Raw genomic sequence first — 22,299 nt, forward strand, 5'->3', positions numbered from 1 at the left:
AGTTTAATTCTGTCTTCCAGCAGTTACCACTAGAGGGAGCTCTCTGCAGACGGATGTACAGTATATAGATCCCAATAAACTCAATCAATGACCCGGAGATATTTCACTTCTACCACATTGTGAACGCTGCTGTTTTTCCCCCCATTCCCCCCCCCTCCCCCCTCCAAACAAAATGTGTACCCCATGGTGTTACCATAAAAAAAATAGATCTGGTCCCAGAAAAAACAAACCCACATATATACGAGCAAATCCGCTATGTCTTGGAACACAGTAGTTAAGAAATATATTGCTGAGACGTTAAGGGGTTAGTGCGGTGTGGGTAGGGGGCAATGCGGTGTGGGTAGGGGTTAGTGCGGTGTGGGTAGGGGTTAGTGCGGTGTGGGTAGGGGTTAGTGCGGTGTGGGTAGGGGTTAGTGCGGTGTGGGTAGGGGTTAGTGCGGTGTGGGTAGGGGTTAGTGCGGTGTGGGTAGGGGTTAGTGCGGTGTGGGTAGGGGTTAGTGCGGTGTGGGTAGGGGTCAATAGTTCAATGAGACCATTCTGTTTAATGGACCGTAGCGTCACATGCAGAACAGTTGATTCAGGGGATGTCTTGGTGATCGACACAACAAAGGCCGTTTGTCTAAAAAGGAGTCACGTGACCTGACATCAGTGCGATAGCGTGAGCTGCTATAATTTTGTGTTAATGAATGAGGAGTGTCATTGGCATCAGGAGCTGCCGGTCATTGTGTATGGTGCTGAGCGCAGTCCTTCTGACCACGCAGGTACTGCTGCCACATCAGTCTCTGTGCCCACAAAGCTGCAGACCTGCTCTAAATCCCTGATCTATCTTTCCAAATGTCCCCCTCCCCTGTCTCCCGCCGTCTGTCCCCCTCCCCTGTCTCCCGCCGTCTGTCCCCCTCCCCTGTCTCCCGCCGTCTGTCCCCCTCCCCTGTCTCCCGCCGTCTGTCCCCCTCCCCTGTCTCCCGCCGTCTGTCCCCCTCCCCTGTCTCCCGCCGTCTGTCCCCCTCCCCTGTCTCCCGCCGTCTGTCCCCCTCCCCTGTCTCCCGCCGTCTGTCCCCCTCCCCTGTCTCCCGCCGTCTGCCCCCCTCCCCTGTCTCCCGCCGTCTGCCCCCCTCCCCTGTCTCCCGCCGTCTGCCCCCCTCCCCTGTCTCCCGCCGTCTGCCCCCCTCCCCTGTCTCCCGCCGTCTGCCCCCCTCCCCTGTCTCCCGACGTCTGCCCCCCTCCCCTGTCTCCCGACGTCTGCCCCCCTCCCCTGTCTCCCGACGTCTGCCCCCCTCCCCTGTCTCCCGACGTCTGCCCCCCTCCCCTGTCTCCCGACGTCTGCCCCCCTCCCCTGTCTCCCGACGTCTGCCCCCCTGCCCTGTCTCCCGACGTCTGCCCCCCTCCCCAGTCTCCCGACGTCTGCCCCCCTCCCCAGTCTCCCGACGTCTGCCCCCCTCCCCTGTCTCCCGACGTCTGCCCCCCTCCCCTGTCTCCCGACGTCTGCCCCCCTCCCCTGTCTCCCGACGTCTGCCCCCCTCCCCTGTCTCCCGACGTCTGCCCCCCTCCCCTGTCTCCCGACGTCTGCCCCCCTCCCCTGTCTCCCGACGTCTGCCCCCCTCCCCTGTCTCCCGACGTCTGCCCCCCTCCCCTGTCTCCCGACGTCTGCCCCCCTCCCCTGTCTCCCGACGTCTGCCCCCCTCCCCTGTCTCCCGACGTCTGCCCCCCTCCCCTGTCTCCCGACGTCTGCCCCCCTCCCCTGTCTCCCGACGTCTGCCCCCCTCCCCTGTCTCCCGACGTCTGCCCCCCTCCCCTGTCTCCCGACGTCTGCCCCCCTCCCCTGTCTCCCGACGTCTGCCCCCCTCCCCTGTCTCCCGACGTCTGCCCCCCTCCCCTGTCTCCCGACGTCTGCCCCCCTCCCCTGTCTCCCGACGTCTGCCCCCCTCCCCTGTCTCCCGACGTCTGCCCCCCTCCCCTGTCTCCCGACGTCTGCCCCCCTCCCCTGTCTCCCGACGTCTGCCCCCCCTCCCCTGTCTCCCGACGTCTGCCCCCCCTCCCCTGTCTCCCGACGTCTGCCCCCCCTCCCCTGTCTCCCGACGTCTGCCCCCCCTCCCCTGTCTCCCGACGTCTGCCCCCCCTCCCCTGTCTCCCGACGTCTGCCCCCCCTCCCCTGTCTCCCGACGTCTGCCCCCCCTCCCCTGTCTCCCGACGTCTGCCCCCCCTCCCCTGTCTCCCGACGTCTGCCCCCCCTCCCCTGTCTCCCGACGTCTGCCCCCCCTCCCCTGTCTCCCGACGTCTGCCCCCCCTCCCCTGTCTCCCGACGTCTGCCCCCCCTCCCCTGTCTCCCGACGTCTGCCCCCCCTCCCCTGTCTCCCGACGTCTGCCCCCCCCTCCCCTGTCTCCCGACGTCTGCCCCCCCTCCCCTGTCTCCCGACGTCTGCCCCCCCTCCCCTGTCTCCCGACGTCTGCCCCCCCTCCCCTGTCTCCCGACGTCTGCCCCCCCTCCCCTGTCTCCCGACGTCTGCCCCCCCTCCCCTGTCTCCTTCAGGTAACCTTCTGATAGTCTATCAGGTTCAGGTCTGGGCTTTGGCTGCGCCATTTCAAAATGTTGATCTGTACATTTACTGATTTGGATGTCCGTTAGCGTTGTTGTCATGCTGAAAGGTGAAATTGTTCATCTTCAGCCTTTTAGCAGAGGCCTGAAGCTTTTGTTGTTCTAAACGGATATAAGAAACTGTTCATTCCCTCCACTGTGACTAAAGTTCCCAGTTACAGCTGCTCAAAAACAGCCCCAGGTGCTTCCTCCACCATGCCTCACTGTGGGGAGGATGATGTCCTGGTGATGCGCAGTGTTGGTTTTGTACCTTTTTATATCAAGGCCAAAAATTTTCGCCTTGGTCTCCTCAGACATTACACAGTTTCCCATATGCTTTTGGCAGACTTGATGTAGGTTTTGGCAAAAAATAGTCTGGCTTCGATGTTTTTCTTTTGTCTTGCCACCCGACCCTCACAGGCTAGACACTTGAAGAATATGGGAGATTGTTTTCAAATGTAGTACACAGTCAGAAATTCCTGCAGCTCCTTCGATGGTGCTTGCAGTACACAATTAGAAATTCCTGCAGCTCCTTCAATGTTACTTTCAGTACACAACCAGAAATTCCTGCAGCTCCTTCAATGTTGCTTTCAGTACACAATCAGAAATTCCTGCAGCTCCTTCAATGTTGCTTACAGTACGCAATCAGAAATTCCTGCAGCTCCTTCAATGTTGCTTACAGTACGCAATCAGAAATTCCTGCAGCTCCTTCAATGTTACTTTCAGTACACAACCAGAAATTCCTGCAGCTCCTTCAATGTTGCTTGCAATACGCAATCAGAAATTCCTGCAGCTCCTTCAATGTTGCTTACAGTACGCAATCAGAAATTCCTGCTGCTCCTTCAATGTTACTTTCAGTACACAACCAGAAATTCCTGCAGCTCCTTCAATGTTGCTTTCAGTACACAGCCAGAAATTCCTGCAGCTCTTATTGCTGTTTGCATCCTCCTGGACCAATTTTCTTCTGGTCTTTTCATCAATTTTTGAGGGACGTCCAGCTCTATGTCACTGTTGTTTCCAATTTAAGCCCCTTCATAATGTTCCCTCATATCTAATGCCTTGGTCACTTTTTTTGTACCCTTCTGCTAACAGATAACTTTTAACACGGAGATCCCTTTGCTGTGTTGTCAGCTATTTATGTACCATGACTTTTGCTGTAAAATCTTATAAAATCCTACTAGAACAGTGAAACCGTGGGATAAATCACAATCCCTGTAAATAATGGCGGCTGAGCATTGACCGCTGTGTAACCTAGGGCTAATTCTGATCACTACATCCGCCATTATAAGAGGGTGCTCACACTTATGCAACCACATTGTTTTAGTTTTATTTCCCCCTCAATGATTTGTTTGTAGTACTCAGACCCTACACCCATGACTCCCTCTTCTGCGGCACGTTTTATGCTTTCACGTATATACGGTTTGCCGTTTCTCCCGTAGATCACGCACCCTGCCGGCTGTATGTCGCAGTTCATTAAGTTTTTCGGGGAGCAGATCTTCGTCCTCTGGAAGTTTGCCTTACTACGGAAGCGCATCCTGATATTCTCACCGCCTCCTGTCGGCGTCGTCTGCTACAGAGGTAATCTTCACGTTATAATGGTGTCCGAGAACAGCGCCACTCGTGTTCACAGGTTGTTCCTGGTATTGCAGCTCAGCCTGATTAACGTCAATGGAGAAGTGACAAAGGTCTAAAAGTTCTTTTTTTTTAAGCAATTTTCATAAATCTTCCCTACTTTGTGCCATTGCCTCAGGCTTGATAGGCGAGAGGGACAGGAAGTAGATGCCTGACCACTTCCTGTCAGCCATGTTGGATTTCAGTCCCAGCAAGTTAACTTTTTTTTTTTTTTTTGCTCACTTTTTTAATATAGCGTCCAGAAAGGGAAAAGTGATCTATGGACACATTTATCAACCAAAGATCTATCTGATAGACCATTGCGCTGGATCTTTTTTAAAGGGATAGATGATAAATACTTGATTTTTGACTGGCCAAATGCTGGGAACCTCAACACCCAATAATGAGGATTTCCTGTCTCCCATGTGAATGGGTAGTGGTGGTGCGAACGCACGACCACCGCTTTATTTTCTGTCAATGGTAGCTGTGGTCAGGCATGATCAAGAGGTAGGCCCTCCATTCACACCGAAACACAGGACCCCCATTCTTGTGATCGGAGTGGATCCTGGTGGTCTGATCCCTAAAGTTTTTCCCCTATTCACAAAAATACTTTGGCACCTCAATAGGAACCGAGCTGCAGTACCCAAGAATGGCCACTACATGGTGTACGGAGCTATTGTGTCTGCATTCGACAATTTTTTATATGGTTGACTAAATAATGGACACCCCCTTTAACATAGGTTTCCCCCCTTGTTCCTGTTAGTTTACTGCTGTTGCTGTCTCGCCAACGTCACGTTGCCCGGTATTGGCGTTACCGCTCCGGAGGCGAAGCCTTTCTTCTACGTCAATGTTGCTGATATCGGAACCCTTGATGATGAGGTTTCCTACGTGGCCTGTGAGTGCTTGGGTTATATTAATACTTGTCCTGATGATATAATATATAATGGCAAACCTCTCTCTATATAAGGACCCCCAAATGATTTACTATTTCTTGGGTACTGACTGTGGAATCCTCTGGCGATCAGTTCTTATCGCTAGTAGAACCTGTACTGTTCTTCTGCGGTGGCCACTAGTGGAGAGATATGGTATTACGTAGGATACAATTATTATTATAGCGCCATTTATTCCATGGGGCTTTACAAGGGAAAACTGGTATACATAATGAAAACAAGAACAATAGAAAACAGACTGGTACAGGAGAGAGGACCAAGCCCACGAGAGCTCACAGTCTACAGGAGAAGAAAGGAACCTGCCCGTGACAGCTCACAGTCTACAGGGGGAGACAGGAACCTGCCTGTGAGAGCTCACAGTCTACAGGGGGAGAAGTTCCTGCCCCCGAGGGTTCACAATCTACAAGTGATGGGTGAGGATACAGTAGGTGAGGGTAGCGATGGTCGTGCGACACTATGGTGGACTGAGGGTTACTGCAGGTTGTAGGCTTGTCGTAAGAGGTGGGTCTTCAGGTTACTCTTGAAGGATTCCACAGTAGACGAGAATCTGATTTGCTGGGGTAGAGAGTTCCAGAGTATGGGGGATACACAGGAGAAATCTTGTACGCGATTGTGGGAAGAGGAGATAAGAGTGGAGTAGAGAAGGAGATCTTTTGAGGATCGGAGGTTACGTGCAGACTAGGTCACGGATGTATGTAGGAGACAGGTTGTGAGTGGCTTTGTATGCTATGGTTAGGGTTTCGACCCTGACTCGTTGGAAAATGGGAAGCCAGTGAAAGGATTGTCAGAGAGGAGGGGCCGGGGCATAGCGGGAGGACAGATGGATTAATCGGGCTGCAGAGTTTCAGATAGATTGGAGGGGATCTAGTGTTAGAGAGGAGTCCACAGAGTAGGAGGTTGCAGTAGTCCAGGCAGGAGATGATGAGGGCATGCACTAGTGTTTTTGCTGATTCTTGGTTAAGGAATGCATGAATCCAGGAGATATTTTTAAGTTGTGGGCAGGCGGTGGAAAGGGCTTGGATATGTGGCTTGAAGGAGAGAGCAGAGTTGAGGGTTTCCCCAAGGCAACGAGCTTGCGAGACCTGAGAGAGTGAGCAGCCAGGCTTGGTGTTCAGAAAGGAAGAGGAAAGATTTTGAATTCAATTTTGCCCATGTTAAGTTTTAGAATTCGAGCAGAGAAGGAGGATGAAAAAGCGAAGAGACATTGTGGATTCTGCTTAGTAAGGAGGAGATATCAGGTCCAGAGCGGTAGATCTGCGTATCATCATTGTAGAGGTGATACTGAAATCTGTCGGCCTCTATGAGCTGTCCCAGGCTGAAGGTGTAGATGGAAAAGAGGAGAGCACCAAGGATGGTACCTTGGGGGACACAGACAGATTGGGGGCGAGATGAGGAGATAGTGTGAGAGAGGGGGATGCTGAAAGTCTGGTCTGTTGTGTATGAGGAGATCTAAGAGAGTCAAGTCTGTGATGCCCAGAGATGAGTCTGAAGTCGAAGGGAGTGGTCTATTGTGTCGAAGGCAGAAGACAGGTCCAGGAGGAGGAGGAGGACGACAGAGGAGTCGCTTGGCTTTGGTGGTTAGTAGGTCATTGGTGACTTTAGTGTAAATCTGAAAATAAGGAGCGCTGATAGTGTAACACCAAAGCGATCGGTGGAGTATACCTGAAAAATATACTCACCTGGATCAGTTTTGATAGTCACAACCACTAGTACGCATGAGATAATGGCGTCTGCTACAGCCCCACGTGGATGAGCATACAAGATGGGGTAGAGAAGGGGTTAATGCCGCGCATCAGTCTTGTTGTTGATGTACTGGTCCTGAGGAAGAGGTTTTCACCTCGAAACGCGTAGACCTATGAAATAAAAGAATACTCATCTTCATCAACATTCTACATCCTCATTCGGCTGATGCGCGGCATTAACCCCTTCTCTACCCCATCTTATGTGACTTTAGTTAGGGCAGTCTTCCACCAGCTATCTGATGCTGGAGACCAATCTATATATCTGTACCCCCTAGTCAAGCGTGCGGATTTATGATCTAGAATTTGTATCTGTGTCCACAAAGACTAACCCCCCCCCAATTGATATCACATCCACCCAGGTACCACAGAGAAGATCTTCGAGCACAAACAGGATCTGTACGATGTTTATGTAGATAACCAGAATGTGAAGACTCACCTGGAACATCTCCAGCCATTACTGAGAGTCAACAGCGCGGACAAAGAGAAATACCGGAGGCTCAATGATCAGCGGTGACTCCTTCTCTAATGTGTCTCTAAGCTTAAGATGGGATCCTGGGGGCATTTAAGTGGGACCTGTCTTTAATCCTTAGTCTTCCAATACGTCATAGGGCAGGAAGAGCTGAGCATCTGCTCCATTTTACTCTGTAGTCTGGGCCTCCCTTCCATCTCCTCCCTCTTACTCTGTAGTCTGGGCCTCCCTTCCATCTCCTCCCTCTTACTCTGTAGTCTGGGCCTCCCTTCCATCCGTTCCTTCTTACTCTGTAGTCTGGGCCTCCCTTCCTTCCGTTCCTTCTTACTCTGTAGTCTGGGCCTCCCTTCCATCTCCTCCATCATACTCTGTAATCTGGGCCTCCCTTCCATCCATTCCTTCTTACTCTGTAGTCTGGGCCTCCCTTCCATCTCCTCCCTCTTACTCTGTAGTCTGGGCCTCCCTTCCATCTCCTCCCTCTTACTCTGTAGTCTGGGCCTCCCTTCCTTCCGTTCCTTCTTACTCTGTAGTCTGGGCCTCCCTTCCTTCCGTTCCTTCTTACTCTGTAGTCTGGGCCTCCCTTCCATCTCCTCCATCATACTCTGTAATCTGGGCCTCCCTTCCATCCATTCCTTCTTACTCTGTAGTCTGGGCCTCCCTTCCATCTCCTCCCTCTTACTCTGTAGTCTGGGCCTCCCTTCCTTCCGTTCCTTCTTACTCTGTAGTCTGGGCCTCCCTTCCATCTCCTCCATCATACTCTGTAATCTGGGCCTCCCTTCCATCCATTCCTTCTTACTCTGTAGTCTGGGCCTCCCTTCCATCTCCTCCCTCTTACTCTGTAGTCTGGGCCTCCCTTCCTTCCGTTCCTTCTTACTCTGTAGTCTGGGCCTCCCTTCCATCTCCTCCCTCTTACTCTGTAGTCTGGGCCTCCCTTCCATCTCCTCCCTCTTACTCTGTAGTCTGGGCCTCCCTTCCATCTCCTCCCTCTTACTCTGTAGTCTGGGCCTCCCTTCCTTCCGTTCCTTCTTACTCTGTAGTCTGGGCCTCCCTTCCTTCCGTTCCTTCTTACTCTGTAGTCTGGGCCTCCCTTCCATCTCCTCCATCATACTCTGTAATCTGGGCCTCCCTTCCATCCATTCCTTCTTACTCTGTAGTCTGGGCCTCCCTTCCATCTCCTCCCTCTTACTCTGTAGTCTGGGCCTCCCTTCCTTCCGTTCCTTCTTTCTCTGTAGTCTGGGCCTCCCTTCCATCTCCTCCATCATACTCTGTAATCTGGGCCTCCCTTCCATCCATTCCTTCTTACTCTGTAGTCTGGGCCTCCCTTCCATCTCCTCCCTCTTACTCTGTAGTCTGGGCCTCCCTTCCATCTCCTCCCTCTTACTCTGTAGTCTGGGCCTCCCTTCCATCTCCTCCCTCTTACTCTGTAGTCTGGGCCTACCTTCCATCTCCTCCCTCTTACTCTGTAGTCTGGGCCTCCCTGCCATCTCCTCCCTCTTACTCTGTAGTCTGGGCCTCCCTTCCATCTCCTCCCTCTTACTCTGTAGTCTGGGCCTCCCTGCCATCCGTTCCTTCTTACTCTGTAGTCTGGGCCTCCCTTCCATCTCCTCCATCATACTCTGTAGTCTGGGCCTCCCTTCCATCTCCTCCCTCTTACTCTGTAGTCTGGGCCTCCCTTCCTTCCGTTCCTTCTTACTCTGTAGTCTGGGCCTCCCTTCCATCTCCTCCATCATACTCTGTAATCTGGGCCTCCCTTCCATCCATTCCTTCTTACTCTGTAGTCTGGGCCTCCCTTCCATCTCCTCCCTCTTACTCTGTAGTCTGGGCCTACCTTCCATCTCCTCCCTCTTACTCTGTAGTCTGGGCCTCCCTTCCATCTCCTCCCTCTTACTCTGTAGTCTGGGCCTCCCTTCCGTCTCCTCCATCATACTCTGTAGTCTGGGCCTCCCTTCCGTCTCCTCCATCATACTCTGTAGTCTGGGCCTCCCTTCCATCTCCTCCCTCTTACTCTGTAGTCTGGGCCTCCCTTCCATCTCCTCCCTCTTACTCTGTAGTCTGGGCCTCCCTTCCATCTCCTCCCTCTTACTCTGTAGTCTGGGCCTCCCTGCCATCCGTTCCTTCTTACTCTGTAGTCTGGGCCTCTCTTCCATCTCCTCCATCATACTCTGTAGTCTGGGCCTCCCTTCCATCCATTCCTTCTTACTCTGTAGTCTGGGCCTCCCTTCCATCTCCTCCATCATACTCTGTAGTCTGGGCCTCCCTTCCACCTCCTCCCTCTTACTCTGTAGTCTGGGCCTCCCTTCCATCCGTTTCTTCTTACTCTGTAGTCTGGGCCTCCCTTTCATCTCCTCCCTCTTACTCTGTAGTCTGGGCCTCCCTTCCATCCGTTCCTTCTTACTCTGTAGTCTGGGCCTCCCTTCCACCTCCTCCCTCTTACTCTGTAGTCTGGGCCTCCCTTCCATCCGTTTCTTCTTACTCTGTAGTCTGGGCCTCCCTTTCATCTCCTCCCTCTTACTCTGTAGTCTGGGCCTCCCTTCCATCCGTTCCTTCTTACTCTGTAGTCTGGGCCTCCCTTCCACCTCCTCCCTCTTACTCTGTAGTCTGGGCCTCCCTTCCATCCGTTTCTTCTTACTCTGTAGTCTGGGCCTCCCTTCCATCTCCTCCCTCTTACTCTGTAGTCTGGGCCTCCCTTCCATCCGTTTCTTCTTACTCTGTAGTCTGGGCCTCCCTTTCATCTCCTCCCTCTTACTCTGTAGTCTGGGCCTCCCTTCCATCCGTTTCTTCTTACTCTGTAGTCTGGGCCTCCCTTTCATCTCCTCCCTCTTACTCTGTAGTCTGAGTCAATGGTTGCAAAAGTATACATACCCTGGTGGGTTGTGCTCATCGCGGTCTCTCTGTACAGGCAGCTGCTGATGTACGCGCAGGAGGTGGACGGGGACTGTTCTTCCTGTGAGGAGGATCTCTTCATTCTGTAAGTAAACCCATAGATCATGGCGGGATTGATCCCGGACGAGGCGCGCGGCATTATCTGGTTATTTCTCCATGGCTTTCTCTCCTTGTCCCGCAGCTTCTTCATGGAGCAGAACAACAGGATCTTCCAGATCCTCCTGGAGGTGGCGTCCAGCCAAGATAAGACTCTGACGGCCGATCACGCCCGCAGCATGGGCCTGGACCCGCAGGGCGACCGCAGCTTCCTCATGGACCTTCTGGAGGTGTACGGCTTTGATCTGATGCTGGTCATTGACAACCCGTGTTGCCCCTGACACAGCGCCGGACTCTCCGGGCCGTGCGGCTCCTGTAAATATTCCGACCCTCGTAGACTGACTGCAGAGGCGGCCGTGACCCTGCGCCCCTCCCCCAATACCGGACCCGGCTGTCACAAGTAAGATACGCAATAATGAGGATAAACCGCCCCGAGGAAGGACGACGAGATATCTGCACCAGGAAGCCGCCATTGTGTTACCATATCACAAGGAACGTGTGATATCAGAGGCGCCAGCTCCGGTGCAGCTCACCCCTCTGTGAAGGCAGCGGCCGGGGAGAACTGTGCCTAAGTGGATAAAGTGGCTCCTGACGGTCAGAAAATGATCATATCTAGAGCGTATGTCCAATGTCTACATCAAAAGTTACTTTGTAAATTCATTACATTACTGATCCTCAGTTACACAGTGACTGCACCAGCAGAATAGTGAGTGCAGCTCTGGAATATAATACAGGATGTAACTCAGGATCAGTAATGTAATGTATGTACACAGTGACTGCACCAGCAGAATAGTGAGTGCAGCTCTGGAATATAATACAGGATGTAACTCAGGATCAGTAATGTAATGTATGTACACGGTGACTGCACCAGCAGAATAGTGAGTGCAGCTCTGGAGTATAATACAGGATGTGACTCAGGATCAGTAATGTAATGTATGTACACAGTGACTGCACCAGAAGAATAGTGAGTGCAGCTCTGGAGTATAATGCAGGGTGTAACTCTGTACAATAATGCATTTACAAAGTGTCTCAGCATTTTATGTAGACTGAGTCTGTGCATAAACTGTAATGTGATGGTCAAAATTGGACATACCCTTTAAATATGTGACAGTGATTATATAATGTGAGAAGTCGAATCTTAACAAACGTTCTATAACCAAATCTAACAGTAACACTTGGGTTTCGCCCGTTCTATAAAGCAGGTTTTGTTAAAGAAGTTGTCCAGTAGAAAACAAGAAACGTTTTTGTTTTGTTCTTGTGTAGAAACAGCGCCCCCTGTGCTCAGTCTGTATCTGGTATTGCATCTTTTTATTATTCATGTGAACAGGAATGAACTCACACAGACCGTACATGTATACAAATGGGGAAAGACGTGAACTGCCAGATACAGTCCATGGACAGGAGGGGGCGCTCTGCTTCATTTAAAAAAATAGCTTTCCAATTCTGGACAATTCCTTTTAAGACCAGTTCACGGTGATTACAGGGAAGCAGCACGAATGAATGAATATATATATATATATATATATATATATATATATAATTAGAAAGTCTCTCCTGTTGGACACCATCAGAGATACTGTATAACAGCGCCACCCCTGACCACAGGCCGTTTCTGATACTACAGCTCAGCTCTTTAAATAAATGGGACTGAGCTGCAGCGCCAAAAACACAGTGGTGGCGCTATTTTTGTCTCAAACAGACATAAAAGATTTTATTTTTTAATCTAATTACATTCTAAATCATGCGACAATTAATTTATTATCTTTTCAATACTTTTTCTGATACAAAGCTCCAAATTCCCTGAAAAATATAGCGGTAAATAATAATAAAATGGTGTCTTGATTGCAGCCACTAGAGGGAGCTCAGGAGCTTCCTGCATACACTGAACACAATAAACATGCAGTGAGCTCCCTCTAGTGGTGGCTGCAGGTAATGGCAATTTAACGATGCAGGAGGTTTGGAGCTCTGTAATAGAAAAACAGCTCTTATTGGTTAAATAAATATATAAATCAGTCTTGTAGAGCAGCCGCAGAGGAGCTTGATGTTACAGTCCCTCATGCTGTTTAAGGACACAACACCACACTTTGCGTTTCAGGCCATGGTCTCGTGGCTATCTCGGGCCATAATATCTCATCCCAGCCAGAGACCATTGTCCGTCTCCTCTGCCATTATACATTTATGTACAGTCATACAGGGCCGATTGCCCGGCGTGCTTTACCCTAGGTGCCCATTATATAATTTTGGGACCAACTATAATGTTAAAAGGTGAGAAAATATTTTTAAAGGGGGTCGACTGCTTGGACCAAAGGTACATTTTTGTAAATTTTGTTTGTGGAGCGCCACAAAAAGCATGGCTGGGATTGTATAATAGGGACGGACCTGAAGGATTGTACGGTATATAAATACCCTGGCCAAGGTGAAGTGGCTTGTTAGTGCCCCCTAGAGACCACTAATATGACTGTCGATGTGTCAATACCCAGCTTTTCTGCAGCCCTGAATGGCACCAGTATGGTAGAATTGTTATTCAGGAGTCCAGAAAAGCCAGCTAGCTTATATAATGGTGGCCATAGGGCTACAGTATTTGGCCGCTTGGCCATATCCCATGCAGTGATGAGGACTTAAAGGGTTTGTCCATCTTAGCAGCTTTTTTTTTTTATGAATAACAAAAAGTAAGCAGGATTCAAAATACAAATTTCCTTCCGTTTTATGTTTACATTCCGCGTCTCCATGGTTACAGACTACAAACAAACCTGGTGTAGTCTGTGCAGATCACGATGACCTATAGATGAGGGACTGCACCCAAAAAACATGGCCGACTTCAACTCCAACAGCTTTACTAGCAGTGATCGAAGCTCAGTATTTTGCGCTGCAGCGTTTGGTTCTGTTCTTGATGATTACACTTTATGGCACTGTGTAACCGCCAAGCGCAGTGCCTCAATGACGAACAGTTGGCTTATTAGTTACACTGCCACACGGGTAAAGAGATTGGTGGATACACAGTTGTATATAGGCACTGAGCGTGGTAGCTATACAATTACATAGTGGCACAGAGCTCGGTAGTTACATCGTTATATAGTGGTACAAGCTTGGTGGTTACATAATTGTGTAATGGCAGTGAGCTTGGTAATTAGTTATCTAGTGTGTCCACCCATATCCTGTCCACCGCCATTAACTTGAGAACGGCGGCAGCTATAGGCATAGAAGTGGTGTCTAGGTATAGTAAAGTAGCCATTCGCTACGCAATGAAACCACCTATAGCGCCACCTGGTGGAAAACAACAGAGTTAGCATTTTTATTTCGAAAACGGAACGAGATAGAGAAAAAAAGTGAATTACAAAGTTGCAGGCATCATCAATTCAATACAAATCCACACCTTGCATACAGAAATGCTATGATATGAAACCCATGACCCCCCCAAAACATTGAATGCTGGTCACGCATATGGCGCTCATTTAACTGTGTTGCTCAAAGTGGCCCCCGTCAGCTGCAATGCACATCTGGCCTCTGCACAGCATACTGTATCTTGCTGCACGTTGTACAATATGGTAGGTGACACGTTTGCACAAGCATCTGTGATACGTCGTCGTAGGTCCTGCAATGTTGGTGGAGGGGTCGCATACACCTGCTGTTTGATGTGACCTCACAGAAAGAAGTCCAATGGGGTCAGGTCAGGTGAGCGTGGAGGCCACTCCACACAGCCACCATACCCAGTGACTTGTAGGAAGGTCTCCATGAGGTGTCGCTTCACGTCCACAGCCTTGTGAGTGTTAATCACAGCATTTCTGTATGCAAGGTGTCGATTTGTATTGAATTGATGATGCCCTACAACTTTGCAATCCACTTTTTTTCTCTCTTTCCGTTTTTGAGATAAAAATGCTAACTCCATTGTTTTCCACCAGGTGGCGCTATAGGTGGTTTCATTGTGTAGCGCATGGCTACTTTACTATACCTAGACACCACTTCTATGCCTATAGCTGCCGCCGTTCTCAGGTTAATGGCAGTGGACAGGATATGGCTGGACACACTGTATATATACACACAGAGCTTGGTGGTTACAAAATTTATATAGTGACATCAAGTTTGGTGCTTCCGGTTCTATATAGTCACACTGAGCCTAGCGGTTCTATAATTATGTGATGGCACCGAGCTTAGTAGTTACAGAATAGAGGGTAGTGGTTATGGAAATTTACTGGAAGTCTCTTATCTTAGTGATTACAGTACTAAACAGAGGCACTGAGCTTGGTGGTTTCAGTCTTGTAGAGCAGCCGCAGAGGAGCTTGATGTTACAGTCCCTCATGCTGTTTAAGGACACAACACCACACTTTGCGTTTCAGGCCATGGTCTCGTGGCTATCTCGGGCCATAATATCTCATCCCAGCCAGAGACCATTGTCCGTCTCCTCTGCCATTATACATTTATGTACAGTCATACAGGGCCGATTGCCCGGCGTGCTTTACCCTAGGTGCCCATTAATTTAAAGAGCCAGCACCCATATATAAAACATACATATCTGATCCCGTACAGTGTAAGTAGTTGTGATGATACGGCTCAGCTGATCCCTTAAAAAAAAAAAATCTGCATAAGAGCTGCGTACATAAAACGGGAGGAAGTTTTTCATGAAATCCATATACTTTTTTTTATTCTTCTTATTTTTAGTTGCATTAGAGCAATAACAATGGTTTTCAAAAGTTTACACACCCTTTAAATCCTTTTCCTATATACATTCCTGTAGTGTCCTCTGCTATTTATGATCTGTATATATTGAACGTGTATATATTTAGTGAGTTATATGGAAGATTTATGATATAATGCGGGGGATTTGTCGGTCAGCGACTTTGGCCCCGTCTGAAGGAACCGCAAGGACCAAGTCTCCAAATTTAACACTACAGACAATAATCCAAGGCAAGGACATCAGTCTCCGAACTCTGAGCCGCGACCACCGGAAAATAGACTGAGCTTTATATGTGTGATACCGAAAGGAAGAGTGAAGAAGAAGATGAAGGAAACGGCTGAGATGATGTGAATGTAATGACATTATTAATATAATGTGAGAAAAAGGAATCTATCATTACAGCCCTGTACGGGGAGGGGAGCCGGGGGGCAAGGGGGGGGGATTATCTATACAAATGGGCGGAAAGATGATGTACAAGAATATAACTACTATAATACTGCCTCCTATGTACAAGAATATAACTACTATAATACGGCCCCTATGTACAAGAATATAACTACTATAATACTGCCCCTATATACAAGAATATATCTACTATAATACTGCCCCCTATGTACAAGAATATAACTACTATAATACGGCCCCTATGTACAAGAATATAACTACTATAATACTGCCCCTATGTACAAGAATATAACTACTATAATACTGCTCCTATGTACAAGAATAGAACTACTATAATACTGCCCCTATGTACAAGAAAATAACTACTATAATACTGCCCCTATGTACAAGAATATAATTACTATAATACTGCCCCTATGTACAAGAATATAACTACTATAATACTGCCCCCTATGTACAAGAATATAACTACTATAATACTGCTCCTATGTACAAGAATATAACTATTATAATACTGCCCCTATGTACAAGAATATAACTATTATAATACTGCCCCCTATGTACAAGAATATAACTACTATAATACTGCCCCTATGTACAAGAATATATCTACTATAATATTGCCCCTAGGTAAGAGAATATAACTGCTATCTGCACACAACAGGCAGTATATCGGGCTGTAGTAGGCGGTTGTTTGTGTCTGTACAGGGCGTCAATGATAGATTTCCTTTCTTTCCTCGGATGTGACGATTTTCTGTGTTACTTGGTCGTATCATTTCTTTTGTTGTATGCGGTGATTGTATATGGCGGTTATATTCTGTCATCTTGTCGGATATTACATATGTCACCGTCGCCACAAAAATCACCTGTTGTAATTATTATTATTTTTTTTATATGCTGCTGTGATCTGATGTCGGAGCTTCTCCATATTACGCCCTGCCGGGTACTGCCATGTTTTGCTATATTTCATTGTGGGAAATGTAGTTTCTAGATGGCGGTATATAGATCCCCCCCCCCCCCCAATCCTCGTGCTCAATACCTTCTACTTGCAGCTCTGGATGTGACTACAGTATATAAAAAAAAAATAAGATACATTCCGGTCTTTGTACAGAAGCGGTGTGTGAAGGGGGCTGGCTGCTCGCCACGTCAATAGCCAAGCCAGCCCCATTTATACATGTAGGGAGATTGCTTAGTATTTTCTTTTTTGGCACATAACCATCACTTTGTGGGAAGGGGGGGGGGGGCTAAATGCTCATTTCATGTTGTTTAATCAAATTTATAGATTACGAAGGGGGCTGGCTTGGCATTTCCTCCATCACTAGTGCTATGTGTGATGGGAACTTACTGAACATTTGAATAATTAAACCAGAACCCTCTGTTGTTCCTGCAGCATAGACAAGGGGGCTGGTTTGTTTCATGTCATGTTTTTTATTTTTTTTAAAGCTAAGCCAGCCCCTTTCTGGATCACGAGAGATCTATAGACAGTGCTGGGGATCAGTGTTTCCTTTGTTGGTATATATTCCATGACTGTCTCACTTTAATAGCTAAGACAGGCCCCTTTTGCTATCAAGAGAACTATAGATATAGAAGGGGGACTGGCTTATTTTTTTTTTAAAATTAAGCCCAGCCTCCTCCTATGCCACAACAGATTACATATATAATATTTTATATATAATTTAAGTGAAGCTGACTCAGTTGCCCTTAGCAACCAATCAGATTCTACCTTTCATTCTTCACAGACTCTTTGGAAAATGAAAGGTGGAATCTAATTGGTTGCTAAGGGCAGCTGAGTTAGTTTCACTTTACACCATGTTTGATAACCCTAACTCAGCTGCCCTTAGCAACCAATTAGATTCCACCTTTCATTTTACAAAGAGTCTGTGAAGAATGAAAGGTGGAATCTGATTGGTTGCTAACAGCAACTGCGTTAGTTTCACTTTACACCATGTTTGATAACCCTATTACACATACTGACCACCCTGTATATAATAATATATATATATATATATATAAGCATTGTTATTGAAATTAGTCAGCCAGCCCCCTTCTCCACACAGAAACTGGAACCATTGCCTCATATCAAGCACGAGACTAGAATCCAAGCAGCGGTCATCAGAGATGGAGGATTGAGCAACTTTCTTCATAGGCCTCTGTCTATAGATTGTCCCCTTTGATCTTATGGACGTGGTCACGTGGTTTAGGTGAACCTATCAGATGGCTGTGTATAGACCCATATCATATGATGTGAAAATATACAAATTAATTTACAAATGTTTAATCCATTTTCCACGTCAGAGACAGCGCCACCCTTGTACACAGGCTGCGTCTGGTATTGCACCTTAATCACCCATTTACAAAAACAGCTTTTATTCCAATGACTACTAATGTGTTTCTTTTTTCTTCAATCCAAAACATTGTTAAAGGGGAGTTTGTCCACATTGGACAATTCCTTTAAATGAGCTCTTATTTCCAATATCACTTATAGAACTGTGAAAACAAACACGTTAATGTGATATAAAACTATATATTTGTATGACGAGCCTCGGCCACAGGGCAGATAGTGAAGGGTTAATGTCTGGTTATTGCTGTATGAGCTGCAGATTTCAGTACAATGTCACCATCTGGTGGTGAAACAATGGAAATGTCGATCTGCATGGTTTACATTGTTCTTGTAATGATTGCGGGGGGTAACGTGGACCGGGTGCAGGTTCGGTGCCGTATTCCATGTACAGAGGCCCCTCGGCAACAAGAAATAATCTGCTGTGTAAAAAAATAAACCCACAACGAGTCCAGCACGTCTGATCGTCTGTTATTTCACGCCCCTTTAACCGCATAGAAAACAATAAGTGATGTTTATGGTGTATCTGAGCACACTCCAATAGTTTCCATTGCATTTAATAGGTATCCTCCTGATCTCTGGAACCCCCCCCCCCCCCCCACTGATCCTCATAGTGAAGAGTCCACCGTGCCGATTTTAATACTAAAAAAAACGCAAAACGTGGTGGGGTAGAAAAGGGGGTGGGGTAAAAGTAAAAGGACAAAAAAAAAAGAGGAAAAGGAGAGTAAAAAGGGGGAAAAAAAAAGGGGGTGGGGGTAAAAGTAAAGCAAAAAGGGGACAAAAAAAAGTAAAAGTAACAGGAGTAAAAAGAAAAAAAAAAAAGTTTGGCTAAAAGAGGGGAGTAAAAAAAAAGGGGGTGGAGTAAAAGAGTAAAAAGGGGGTGGATAAGAAGTAAAAAAAAAAAAAAAAGGGATGGGGTAATAGTTAAAAAAAAAAAAAAAAAAAAAGGGGGGGGATCCAGCATATTTGATCTATCACGGGAGACTGCCTCTGTGACCTACCGTTCTCCAGCAAAGTTGTGGTCGGCCATAAAACCGGTAGACTAGCTGGTACTTGTCATTCCACAAACCTGACAGTCTAAATTGAATGTGATTTCCCCCCCCCACAAAAAAAAAAAAAAAAAATTTGCAGAGGAACATAGATAAGTGCTCTTATCAGATACTGCTAGAAACCACCCCAAAATAATATGGGTCAGCACGTCTTTTGTGGAATATGGTCATGTGACCGCTGCAGCCCATTGTCATCCGCAGGTGGGCTGCAGCGCTCACATGACCATGTCATACAAGCTCTGTACAAATGGAGAAGATCTGTTATGGTTTTTTTTTAACTTTAAAATCGAGGGAATATAATATTTAAAAGGAGCTGTATAAGTAGCACACAACCCCTTTAATAAAGCTTCTAGTGTTTGAATAAGAAATCTTTATTATCATAACTGATGATGCACAAATACAGAGAACCGGCCATAGAGTCCTCAGCATGGTGTTACCCATCATCTTCCGTCCAGCCGGATGGCAGTAGTGATGTGTGTGTGAATGTCAGACATGGCGGAGGTCAATAGTCACAGTTGTGCTGGGCAAAGGCCGGACCCTCCCTTTCCAGGTAGGGGGAGAAGCCACAGTATAGGTGACAATCTCATCTTCGGACGCCCAATAGAGGCTTAGGAGACGTCCTGGGAAAGCAACATGAAATGATCCCGAGAGCTTCCTGTCACCGTGCACGGAGGGATTACTGGCAGTTGGGTCCTCCGGCGTCTCCTGTGCCGGGCCGGTAGGTCGTTCTTCCGTCGTCCTGTAGGGTTATGTAGTCGCTGGGGGACTCTGGGTAAACTTTTCTTTTTGGGACGGGTGACAGAAGAAGCGCAGCTTCCTTGGCAGGAGAGTCACCTCCACAGACATGGCGTCGTACTCCTCGGAGTCGATGCTGTAATGTCCCTCTGTGCCCTGAGTTTAAAAAGAAAAAAAATATGTCACTGCCGTGATGATGTCATCACGGCTCCTCTTGCAGCAGCTTCGCCCCAGGACACCCTGTGATATAGTTTGGGGTGGGCTCTTACCTCTGGCAGCTGGATATTGCAGCGGCTGACGTGTAGGATCCGGGCGTCTTTAGGGCAGAGCCGGGGATCGAGCGTCTTCTCCACTCTGAAATGTTTTACAAAAGGTAAGATTCGGGGCCGCTGATGTCCTCTGTGCTGCAGATAATAAACAGGATGATGGGACACGAGAACAGGACTCACCCCAGACTGATGAATTCAGACTTGCTGATGGAGTCCGGTTCAATGCAGACGCTCATGGAGTCCATTGTGCGCTGGGAACAAAAGGGAAAAAATTAATATTACAGAAGCAGTTACAGCTCCTGAGGCGGCTCAGACACCGGGAGATGAGAGGCGACTCCTTGAGGGCCGGCTCTGACACGGATGGCAGAGGAGTGGAGATGATTCCTTGCGGGCTGCCTCCGACGCATCGGGGTGGAAAGACTGATATGGGGGAGAACTCCATCCAAACCCTCCCCGACACTAGGGGTGGGGTGTTTGGGAGGTGGACGACTCCTTGCTGGCTGGCCCTGAAACACTGGGGTAGCGACTGTCAGGGCCAGCTTGCAAGGAGTAGTCTCCCCCCATGTGTCACTACCGATCCACAAACATCCCCCCCCCCCATAAGGGCTGGCCCGTAAGAAGTCGTACCCCCCCCATCCCGTGTGTCAGGGCCAGCCCACAAAGATTTGCCTTAGGGATGGCCCGCAAAGAGTCGCATCCCCCATATATGTCAGGGCCAGCCCACAAAAACACGGGGGGAGGAGGCGACTCGCGGGCAGACGCTGACACACACACGGGGGGAGGCGACTCCTCGCGGGCAGACCCTGACACACACTGAGGGGGGTGGCGACGCCTCGCGGGCAGACCCTGACACACACGGAGGGGGAGGCGACTCCTCGCGGGCAGACCCTGACACACACGGAGGGGGAGGCGACTCCTCGAGGGCAGACCCTGACACACGGAGGGGGGAGGCGACTCCTCGCGGGCCGGCCCTGACACACGGAGGGGAAAGGCGACTCCTCGCGGGCCGGCCCTGACACACGGAGGGGAAAGGCGACTCCTCGCGGGCCGGCCCTGACACACGGAGGGGGGAGGCGACTCCTCGCGGGCCGGCCCTGACACACGGAGGGGGGAGGCGACTCCTCGCGGGCCGGCCCTGACACACGGAGGGGGGAGGCGACTCCTCGCGGGCCGGCCCTGACACACGGAGGGGGGGAGGCGACTCCTCGCGGGCCGGCCCTGACACACGGAGGGGGGGAGGCGACTCCTCGCGGGCCGGCCCTGACACACGGAGGGGGGAGGCGACTCCTCGCGGGCCGGCCCTGACACACGGAGGGGGGAGGCGACTCCTCGCGGGCCGGCCCTGACACACGGAGGGGGGGAGGCGACTCCTCGCGGGCCGGCCCTGACACACGGAGGGGGGAGGCGACTCCTCGCGGGCCGGCCCTGACACACGGAGGGGGGAGGCGACTCCTCGCGGGCCGGCCCTGACACACGGAGGGGGGAGGCGACTCCTCGCGGGCCGGCCCTGACACACGGAGGGGGGAGGCGACTCCTCGCGGGCCGGCCCTGACACACGGAGGGGGGGAGGCGACTCCTCGCGGGCCGGCCCTGACACACGGAGGGGGGAGGCGACTCCTCGCGGGCCGGCCCTGACACACGGAGGGGGGAGGCGACTCCTCGCGGGCCGGCCCTGACACACGGAGGGGGGAGGCGACTCCTCGCGGGCCGGCCCTGACACACGGAGGGGGGGAGGCGACTCCTCGCGGGCCGGCCCTGACACACGGAGGGGGGAGGCGACTCCTCGCGGGCCGGCCCTGACACACGGAGGGGGGAGGCGACTCCTCGCGGGCCGGCCCTGACACACGGAGGGGGGAGGCGACTCCTCGCGGGCCGGCCCTGACACACGGAGGGGGGAGGCGACTCCTCGCGGGCCGGCCCTGACACACGGAGGGGGGAGGCGACTCCTCGCGGGCCGGCCCTGACACACGGAGGGGGGAGGCGACTCCTCGCGGGCCGGCCCTGACACACGGAGGGGGGAGGCGACTCCTCGCGGGCCGGCCCTGACACACGGAGGGGGGAGGCGACTCCTCGCGGGCCGGCCCTGACACACGGAGGGGGGAGGCGACTCCTCGCGGGCCGGCCCTGACACACGGAGGGGGGAGGCGACTCCTCGCGGGCCGGCCCTGACACACGGAGGGGGGGAGGCGACTCCTCGCGGGCCGGCCCTGACACACGGAGGGGGGAGGCGACTCCTCGCGGGCCGGCCCTGACACACGGAGGGGGGAGGCGACTCCTCGCGGGCCGGCCCTGACACACGGAGGGGGGAGGCGACTCCTCGCGGGCCGGCCCTGACACACGGAGGGGGGAGGCGACTCCTCGCGGGCCGGCCCTGACACACGGAGGGGGGAGGCGACTCCTCGCGGGCCGGCCCTGACACACGGAGGGGGGAGGCGACTCCTCGCGGGCCGGCCCTGACACACGGAGGGGGGAGGCGACTCCTCGCGGGCCGGCCCTGACACACGGAGG

The 22,299-nt window shown here is 50.6% G+C and overlaps 2 protein-coding genes across 2 annotated transcripts in view; one reads left to right on the forward strand and one right to left on the reverse strand.

The window, feature by feature from the left end:
* The window catches only part of DENND11 (DENN domain containing 11), a 51,394-nt gene extending 37,881 nt beyond the window's left edge, over window positions 1-13,513 (forward strand). The window contains exons 5-9 of the mRNA XM_075343897.1: window positions 4,012-4,150; window positions 4,947-5,078; window positions 7,235-7,385; window positions 10,244-10,312; window positions 10,409-13,513. Of these exons, the coding sequence (XP_075200012.1) occupies window positions 4,012-4,150; window positions 4,947-5,078; window positions 7,235-7,385; window positions 10,244-10,312; window positions 10,409-10,604 (687 nt within the window). The 3' untranslated portion in view covers window positions 10,605-13,513. The remainder of the gene's footprint in view (window positions 1-4,011; window positions 4,151-4,946; window positions 5,079-7,234; window positions 7,386-10,243; window positions 10,313-10,408) is intronic.
* Window positions 13,514-19,142: 5,629 nt separating this feature from the next.
* The window catches only part of AGK (acylglycerol kinase), a 65,066-nt gene continuing 61,909 nt past the window's right edge, over window positions 19,143-22,299 (reverse strand). Inside the window, exons 14-16 of the mRNA XM_075343900.1 lie at window positions 19,972-20,042; window positions 19,792-19,876; window positions 19,143-19,678 (exon numbers count right to left, since the gene is read on the reverse strand). Of these exons, the coding sequence (XP_075200015.1) occupies window positions 19,535-19,678; window positions 19,792-19,876; window positions 19,972-20,042 (300 nt within the window). The 3' untranslated portion in view covers window positions 19,143-19,534. The remainder of the gene's footprint in view (window positions 19,679-19,791; window positions 19,877-19,971; window positions 20,043-22,299) is intronic.

The sequence above is a fragment of the Anomaloglossus baeobatrachus genome, chromosome 4, assembly GCF_048569485.1.
Source record: "Anomaloglossus baeobatrachus isolate aAnoBae1 chromosome 4, aAnoBae1.hap1, whole genome shotgun sequence".
NCBI lineage: Eukaryota > Metazoa > Chordata > Amphibia > Anura > Aromobatidae > Anomaloglossus > Anomaloglossus baeobatrachus.